Raw genomic sequence first — 10,000 nt, forward strand, 5'->3', positions numbered from 1 at the left:
AGTGCTATATTAAATGGATTTATTGTAATGGTGTTGTCACGATCGTGTGGAGGATTGACGGACCAAACGCAGCAGTAGGAAATAAGCCTGCTTCTTTTATTATTGAAGAAGGCAAATGAAACAAAACAACTTTCAAACTAACCAAAACAAAAACGATCGTGAAGCTATATAAACGTCGTGCACATACAACAGGCTACAAACGTTCTGACATAGACAATTACCCACATCACATGAAAAGCCTATGGCTACCCTAAATATGCTCCCAATCAGAGACAACAGAAATCAGCTGTCTCTAATTGGAACCCATTCAGGCAACCATAGACTCTCCAGACAACTAAACCAACATAGACAACGCTAGACACATGCACTCAACACAAACCCATACACTACACCCAACACCCCCTTTACCATATAATCACCCCAAAACCGACAAAACACAAACAATTCCCCATGTCACACCCTGACCTAACTAAAATAATAAAGAAAACAAAAGAATACTAAGGCCAGGGCGTGACATAAACCCCCCCCTTAAGGTCGCGAACTCCGAGCGCACCAGCACACAGTCTAGGGAGGTCTGGGTGGGCTTCCTTCCACCGGTGGGCCTCCGGCACTGGTCGTGGTCCCCACCCCACCACAGTCACTAACCGCCTCCGTAGCTTCCTCCAAATTGACCCCCCTCCACATTAACCCCACTGAATTAAGGGGCAGTTCCGGACTAAGGCAGCTCCGGGACTAAGGGGCAGCTCCGGAATAAGGGGCACTCCGGAATAAGGGGGCAGCTCCGGACTAAGGGCAGCTCCGGACTAAGGGGCAGTCGCTAAGGGAAGTACTAGGATAAGGGAGAGTACCAGGATAAGGAGCACCAGGATAAGGGCAGCTCCGGACTGAGGAACGGGCAGCTCTCCGGACTGAGGAACGGCAGCTCCGGGGACGAGGGACGGCCCATGGCTGGCTGACAGATTCTGGCTGCTCATGCGTCTGCCGACGGATCGGCTGCCTCATGGCTGCAGCTGACGGGATCTGGCTGCTATGGCTGCGCTGACGGATCGGGCTGCTCATGGCTGGCTGACGGATCTGGCTGCTCATGGCTGGCTGACGGGTCTGGCTGCTCATGGCTGGCTGACGGATTGGCTGCTCATGGCTGGCTGAGAAAACAACAGAGTCTGCGTCTCTCACATGGGTAGGCAGACCATCATAAAAAATGGAGCTCTATTAGAGAAAAGCCCTGCTCCAGCTGTTTTGCTGACAATTAGGAGGCCTGCGTCTTGTTACCATCGTACGTGTTAGGTATGTACTGCAGAACCAAATCGAAAGATAGTTAGGAGAAGCCCATGTAATGCTTGCTTTAGATGTTAGGCAACTAAAACCTTGAATCACCACCTTGCACTTAACAGGAAAGCCATGTAGGCGAGGCTAGCACTGGGAGTTTTGATCAAAGTTTTGGTTTTAGTCAGATTCCTAGCAGCCGTATTAGCACTAACTGAAGTTTATTATGCTTATCCAGGTAGTTTTATAGCATTGCAGTAGTCTACCAAGAGAAATGACAAAACCATGGATTAATTTTCTATTCTCATTGTTGGACAGAAAATTTCAGATTTTGCAATGTTACGTAGAGGGAAAAAAACTGCCTTGAACACAGTCTTGATATGTCGTCCAAAAGGAAGACCTAACCCTAACCTACCCGTCAAAAGAAAGAGATCAGGGTCCAGAGTAAACGCCGGGTCCTTCACAGTTATGAGAAACTTTTACAAACCATCAAGATTAATTGTTCAGATTCCAAGAGAAGACTCACTTGTTTCTTGACCTAGAACAAGCATCTCTTTTCTGTACCGAGTTTAAAAGTTAGATAGAACACTTTGCAGCCAAAACAGGCTTCCAGCGAGAGCAATTTTGGACTTCACCATAGTTCTCAAATGTACACTGTGTGTCATCCGCATAGCCAGTGAAAGTTAAACATTATGTTTTCGAATGACATCCCCAAGAGGTAAATATATAGTTGAAAACAATAGTTGGATCCAAAAACGAACCTTGAGGAACAACCGACATTTTACAGTTTGGATCTTGTCAGAGGACAAACCATCCACAGAACAATGATATTCTTTCCGGACAGATAAATCTAACCAGGCACAGAAACTTGTCCGTGTAGACCAAATTGGGTTCCAATCTCTCCCAAAGAATTGGTGATCGTGGTATCAAAAAGCCCAGCACTAAGGTCAGGAGCACGGGTATACCCGCTAACCAAGCTTGGCAACACCCTGTATTTAAGGGAGTTCCTCCCATTTTCCTCCTGCAAAGATTCTCTGAAGTTGTTCAAGGTGATAGGGAGAAGTTTGTGCAGCTGTTTTCGGTCTTAAGATGTTCGATCGGTTATCAGGCTGCTCATGGCTGCCGCTGGCGGCTCTGGCAATCCTGTCTGTGTTGGCGCTCTGGCAGATCCTCCGTCTGGTTGGCCGCTCTCTGGCAGATCCTGCTGGTTTGGCCGGGCTCTGGCCAACCCTGCTCTCGTTGGCGCTCTGGCGAGATCCGTGGTCTGACGAATGCCGCTTCTTAGGCGGCTCCTCCGACGCACGAACGGCTCTGGACCGCTCGGGGACAGCCGACGGGCGGCTCTAAATGGCTCCCAGAACAGACGGAGGCTCACGATGCGCTGGCGTAGACGGATGGCTCGATGCTGCTGGGCGTCCGACGGATGGCTCAGATGGCGCGCGGTTAGCACGGACTGGCCTCAGACTGTGCGGCTGCCGTCGGGATGGCTGATGGCGCTTCCGGCAGACGGCAGTTCAGGCTATCGCTGTGCAGACCAAGGCTCCGCGACGTGGAACTTCCCGTCCTCTGAGGCGCACTGTAGGGCCTGTGGCGTGCGTGGACCTGTGCCGGAACTGGTGTTTCCATCCGGAGGCCGGGACCGCATGAACCTCAAGGGCATCCCTAGTGCAGAAGCTTGGAGAAGAACAGGGCACACTGGACCCTGTGACAGCACTCGGTGATTGCTGTCTACATTAGGCCTGATGCGTCCGGGGTTGGCCGGTGAACTCCTGCGTTAAGAGCGTTACGGCGCTTTTGAGGTGCCGACACGCCCCATTCTCAGGGCTAGTTGCGGGGACAGCAACAGGACGCACAGATCTTGGGGACCACACAAGGCTTGTTGACGTTTTTAGTCCAACTTTTGTGGTAAAGGGCTAGAGAGAGCACCGCTCGCTACCATAGGGCGTACCCGTGCGTGAGAGGTAGACCGACTGTTGTACATGACTGAGGTTGGGAATCTTGAGTTTAACCGTCAGCAGACACGATTAGTACATAGGGGCTAATAGAATAAGGAAAGATCGTCGAGTGTTCACTAGTACGGTAGGCGTTCTTGTACAGGAAGCCGTTGGCTTCGTGGGAACTGTCTATTCCCAGAGGTGGACTTTTTTAGCGCACGCACATCAAGGACGAAGCATGGAGCACCGACAGCAATGACTCAGTTAACCTCAAGCATTCTGTCCCGCATCACCCGCTCCTTGTGCGCGGTGGATCTTGTCGTCTCCTCACTCATCTCAATACACAGCAAGCCTCCCTCAATCCTTTCGAGCTCTACTCGCAAGAGCTCTCCCGAGATAAATCCCTATCCACACGTCTCTGCATCTATTCCCGATCCTGCTCACCTCCAATATCACCCCCCCACCCCCCCCACCGCTCCATAAGCTTCCACCCTGCGTCACGTTTCTAAGAAAGTCCGTCTACGAAGAAAGTCCTCACGGGGAATTGGTTTGACCCATCTGGAACGTTGGGTAACGCAGGATGTTCTCTCCCTTCTGCCACTACCGCTCATCCAACTCCCCATGAAAGCAGCCCCTCCGACACAACATCTTTAGAGATAGCTTCTTTGGTTGGGTGAATTACTCTACGGGTCTCCGCGTTCCTTGCTTCCGTGCTGCCCTCCCTTTCATCATCGCCTCCTCTCGGCCTTTGAACGCTGCCCTCCAGCTCTTTCTTAGTCGCCCAGGGAGTCTATTTCTTCCCGGGTGTACCCGACGGCCCCTTACCATCCAGTATGCGTGGCCTTGCCCCATGTCAAGAATCCTGCTGTAGGCTGGGGTCTTTGCCTTTACATTGCCGCTTGGTGCCTGTATTGGTGGTACATTCTGTCGACGATCGTAATGTGGAGGCATGACGGACCAAACGCAGCAGCAGTAGGAAAAATAAGCCATTGCTCCTTTTAATTTATGAAGAAGGGCCCAAAACGAAAACAAACAACCACTTACGAACTAATCAAAACAATAAACGATCGGGGAGCTAAATAAACGATGTGCCACACACAGGCTACAAACGTTAAACGTAGACCAATACCCACATCACATGAAAGATTTATTGTGATGGTGTAGGCTATATTAAATGGATTTATTGTGATGGTGTAGGCTATATTAAATGGATTTATTGTGATGGTGTAGGCTATATTAAATGGATTAATTAGACATTTTAAAATGTAGAGGTCTGTATCAGTGGCTTGCGTGGAAGCCAGGAGATGCTAAATGTGTTTATGTTAATTAAGGGTCAATTACCGTGAGACCGGCAGTTATTTGCTTGACAATCACCAGCTGACAACATGTGATGACCGCCACAGCCCTAAATTCCTGATAAAGACTAAAAGGTCCAAAAGGTCCTATTTTAATTTCTTTCAAGAGTGGCTGAATATCATTCACATATCCACAATGACATCCCCTAAAAGGGTAACACCACACACTCAACCAAACCGACAATTTCTAAATCAAGTCAACACCTTATAATACGGTACTCACATCTGTGTAAATTAATGAACACACATCTGAAAATGAACAGATTCTGTATCTGTAATCTCTCTCTCTTCCCCCACTCTCCCTCTCTCTCTGTCTCCCTCCGTCCCTCGCTCCCTTACTCCCTCCCTCTCTCCCTCCCTCTCTCAGAGTACCCACTGCCGTACCAGGCAGAGTTCTACATAAAGAACATGAATGTGGAGGAGATGTTGGCAAGCGAGGTTCTGGGAGACTTCCTGGGGGCAGTGAAGAACGTGTGGCAGCCCGAACGCCTCAACGCCGTCAACATCACCTCAGCCCTGGACAGGGGTGGACGCGTTCCCCTGCCCATAAACAACCTCAAAGAGGGGTGAGKGCATAGAAATAGAATTAGAAACACATCTCTCTATGGGTTACCCTCTTTAGCGCAGTTCAAAACATGGTTTTACCGAGTATGAGGATGAATTTACATATCAACATCACCTCAGCCCTGGACAGGGGCCAACACGTTCCCCTGCCCATCAACAACCTCAGAGGGGTGAGGGACACCCTCTGCAGCCCTTACAGGACCAGAGCAGTTTGATACATAGTTTGATAGGGGATGATGAATTCAAGTATCTTTAGTTGAAAGAGGATGATGAATTCAAGTATCTTCAGTTGATAGAGGATGATTAATTCAAGTATTTTCAGTTGAAAGTGGATTATTAATTCAAGTATCTTCAGTTGAAAGCAGATGATGACTTCAAGTTCAGTATCTTCAGCCCTTACAGAAACAAGAGAGAGGTTGATGATGAATTTAAATATTGCCTGATAGATGTAAGACATAACAGGATGGTTATGGCAGAGGGAGTGAGAGAGAGAGTGTGAGAGAGGGAGAGTGAGAGGCAGAGAGGGAGAGTGAGAGAGGGAGAGTGAGAGGCAGAGARGGAGCGTGAGAGAGGGAGCGTGAGAGAGGGAGAGTGAGAGAGGGAGAGTGAGAGGCAGAGAGGGAGAGAGGCAGAGAGAGAGGGAGAGAGAGGGAGCGATCCAGATCAACACACTGTGTTGTATTAGACATTACAGCCTCAGAGAGACACTGGCAGGCAGTTTGTAGCAGTCAGAGAGAATGAATCCCCACATGAATTGTCATGTTGTTCATATACTGTAACATGCATGGCCCCGTTTGGGAAGATAAAGGTAGAGGAGAGCCCCATAGAAAGACTTGGCCAGCAGGGCTAAGATTCTCTGACAGTACAATATCAGGAAGCTCTCCATGCTGACTGAGACAGGAGGAGGAAAACACTATGTGGTTCACATTGGAAGTCAGTCTGAGTGGGATTGTGAAAGTGTATGTGAGTGGTTAGCAAGATATGACTGTGTAACCTAGCTGTTAAATCGTCCTCTCCTCTACCTCTAATGCGCTTGCGTGTTTATGTGTAGATTAAGGTGTTAAAATCCTTCCTCCCCAGTGTGTGTGTGTGTCTGCACRTGTGTGCACATGTGAGTGTGCATGCACTGTACATCTACATCTTGGCCTTAAGATTCACCTAGTCATAACAATATTATCAGATATACCACTAACTGTTTGTCTGTCATTATACCTGTATTATCAGATATGCCACTAACTGTCTGTCATTATACTTGTATTATCAGATATACCCACTAACTGTCTTGGTCAATAGTACCTTGTATATCAGAGTTATGCCACCTGGAAACTGTCTGGGGGTCTTCCCTCCTCCCATTAAAGGAATAACAAACCAATCACGAACAAACGCGCAAAAAAAAAGAAAACCGTAGTTATCAGTCATTCACACGTTGCTCTTATTACATATAACTGTCTGGTACCGTATCAATTCCATAACTGTTGCTTACTGTTATCAAGATATCCTAACTGCTCATTACTTGTAATCGTTTGTCTGTCATATACCTGTATTATCAGATTATGCCAACTAACTGTCTGTCATTATACTTGTATTATCAGCATATACACTAACTGTCTGTCATTATACACGTATTATCAGAATGCCACTAACTGTCTGTCATATACTTGATTCAGATGATATACCACTCAACTGTCGTCTGCTCGTTAATACCTGTATTATCAGATATACCACTAACTGGTTCATGTTCTGTACTGTCATTATACCTGTATTTTCAATATACCACTAACTGTCTGTCACGTATTAACCGTATTATCAGATATACCCACTAACTGTCTTCTGTCATTATACCTTATTATCAGATTACACCACTAACTGTCTTCACTTAGCTTCAGAATACTCTGGATATCTCAAGATATACCAGCTGTCCTATGTCATGATACCTGATTATCCAGAAGTATACCCACTAACTGTTCTTCATTATACCTGTAATTTCAGATATACCACTAACTGTCTGTCACTATACCTGTATTATCAGATATACCACTAACTGTCTGTCTTCACTTATACCTGTATTATCACATATCCACTAACTGTCTGGTCTCATTTATACCTTGTATTATCAGATATACCACTAACTGTCTGTCACTATACCTGTATTATCAGATATACCACTAACTGTCTGTCTGGTCCATTACCTGTATTATCAATATACCACTAACGGTCTGTCTGTTCATTATACCTGTATTAGCAGATACCACTAACTGTCTGTCTGTCATATATACCTGTATTATTCAATTTATACCAAACTGCTGTCTGTCATTATACCTGTACACCACAGGAGGCTGCTGAGGATAGGACGGCTCATAATAATACCTGGAATGGAGTCAATGGAATGTTATCAAACACCTGGAAACTACATATTTGATTTGCTTGGTTCCATTCCATTTATTCCGTTCCAGCCATTAAAATGAGCCCGTCCTCCTCAATTAAGGGGCCACCAGCCACCTGTATTATAAGACAGTGTCTAAGTCACTGCCTCCCTCTCCAGTGTGTATGTGATGGTGGGGGCTGACGTGCAGTTCTCTTCCTGCCTGAGGGAGGTGGAGAACTCCCACAACCAGCTCCGCTGCAGCCAGGAGATGGAGCCTGTCATCAGCTGTGACAAGAAGTTCAGAGCCCAGTTCGACATCGACTGGTGTAAGATCAATCTGGTGAGCACTGGACAGGACCCTGGAGCCATGGCTTGACCTCTTGACCTGTTCTCTGACCATGCCTTTCAAAAATGGTAGTGTGTTTGTGTAGTGTCATATGCACACACGCACAAACCCACACAAACTATGCCAAACAATGTAAAACACACACACACACACACACATTTTTATAGATCAGAGATTCTGAGGTGTTGTTGATTGTTGTTCACAAGCTATGTGCTTTTTTACATTGACAGTAGCATCATGTACTTGGACAAGCAATTCCACAATCGTCATAAGAAAAATGACATTTAGGTATATTTGAACATGTATTTGGCTGGAATCTGGAGGGAATAAGAAGGAAATGGGAATCCTCAAAATGGGATTTCTGAAAAACGTCTACATTTTGGGGAAATGACCAGAATTTACCACCCTAATATCTATAGTAAATGAAGTGCTGATTGAACCTCTGTCTTCTCCAGGTGGACATCAACAAGATGATCATGATCCACAGTAACCGTCCGGACCCAGGGACGGGGGTTCTGCCTGACATCGGGGGGTACAACCCTCCGCCAGAGTCTCTGAAGAGCAGGGACTTCTTTGCCGACTTCCTCATCACGTTGGCGGTGCCCTCGGCCGTGGCCATGGTCCTCTTCAGCGTCCTGGGTTACTCCATGTGCTGCCGGCGGGAAGGGGTGTAAGTGTGCTGCTTTCACTTCTGACAGAAAGAGACACACACAGACTAAAACACACACACACACACACTTTTCTTTCTAGTTGTCACGTAGGGGTTCTCAGATCCTGAGGGATAGACTGATTACTCTGAGTGCAGTGTCACAGGCCCAGTCAGTTAAGGGATGTTTAGTTGTGCTACTTAGTCACTATAGATGGACGTCAAGAGGTTTAATATTCTGGAAACACAGCTTGTCAATGACCATCCAGTCTTATGGTCCATGTATGTTCTCCATATGTTACACTGTTCTGTCTCAGCTTTGATTTCTCATATTCATCTTGATGGTTATTAGCATAATCATCATGACATTGATGGTCAATCAACCATTATATTGCTCCTCCAACCCTCATTTACAGGCTGAGAGAGAATGTGTCCCTCCACCCACCACTCAGTGTGTCCATGAAGTACTGTTTGTTCCTTTGCCCGCACCATTCAACCATCCTTCCAACATCACGTGCTCTCCATTCGCTTCTGTGTGGATGTCTTTTAACTATTAATATTAGTATTTAATTCATTCATTTTGTTTTGTTTCTAGGGATAAAAGAAACATGCAAACACCAGAGTAAGTGTTTATTCTCTCCTGTGTTTTTTTTCTTTTGAGTTTTGGTTCCTCTTAATTTGGATCCCCCCTTCAAATAATTTTCCCTTTCACCTTTTGCTTTCGAATCGCCATGGTGACATCCTCATGTCCATCCATACTGTCATCTGTGTGTTTACATCCCATCATCCAATGAGCTGCTCAAAGCTGCAGGGAGGTGTTAGAATGGAAGTTGACCTTAACTGATCCAGGGCCAGATATTGGTTCACCACCTCTAATGGGGGAGGATTGGGAGATACAGTAATCTTATCCTACATCTGTGGTTAAGGAGAACGTATATAGTTCTGTACCTGCAGCAGAGAAATATCAGACCAGTGTTGTTTACAGAGACAGAGAGGGGGAGAGAGAGGAGGTGAGAGAGACAAGAGAGGGAGAGGGAGGCAGAGAAAGAGAGTGGGAGAGGGGGGAGACCAGAGAGGGGGAGAGGAGAGAGATGGGAGGGGGAAGGGAGCGAGAACAGAGATAGCGGAGAGGGGAGAGAGAAACAGAAGAGGGGGGAGAGATAGTGATAGGGGGAAACAGAGAGGGGGAGGAAAAGAGATTGTTTGTTTTGTGGAGTAATGACAGCATGAGAGGGAGTGGAGAAATCTCGTATCACAACAAACTCCATTGACTCAGAGACATGTACCTAGCCGCTATAAATAAAAAATAAAAAAAAAAACAAAAAAAAAAAAACCTTCAAAAGATAAAGAGAGAAAAAACACTAATAGTAACATAAAGAAAAGTTAGAATTATTAATAAAGAAAAAAAAAAAAACAAAATATTATATTTATATAATAAAAAGAAGGAACAATAAAATATATCAAGTTGACCAATATATGAAAAGTGATGTTGAATGGTAAGTCTGATTTACCGTTTTTTCAATG

At 46.0% G+C, this 10,000-nt stretch overlaps 1 protein-coding gene across 1 annotated transcript in view; it reads left to right on the forward strand.

Moving 5' to 3' along the window:
- Positions 1-10,000, forward strand: part of sgce (sarcoglycan, epsilon) — a 29,952-nt gene that overhangs the window by 13,885 nt on the left and 6,067 nt on the right. Inside the window, 4 exon segments of the mRNA XM_070438151.1 lie at positions 4,923-5,121; positions 7,662-7,824; positions 8,286-8,500; positions 9,072-9,098. Coding sequence (XP_070294252.1) covers positions 4,923-5,121; positions 7,662-7,824; positions 8,286-8,500; positions 9,072-9,098 — 604 coding nt within the window.

This window comes from Salvelinus sp. IW2-2015, unplaced genomic scaffold (assembly GCF_002910315.2).
Source record: "Salvelinus sp. IW2-2015 unplaced genomic scaffold, ASM291031v2 Un_scaffold515, whole genome shotgun sequence".
NCBI classification, from domain to species: Eukaryota; Metazoa; Chordata; class Actinopteri; order Salmoniformes; family Salmonidae; genus Salvelinus; species Salvelinus sp. IW2-2015.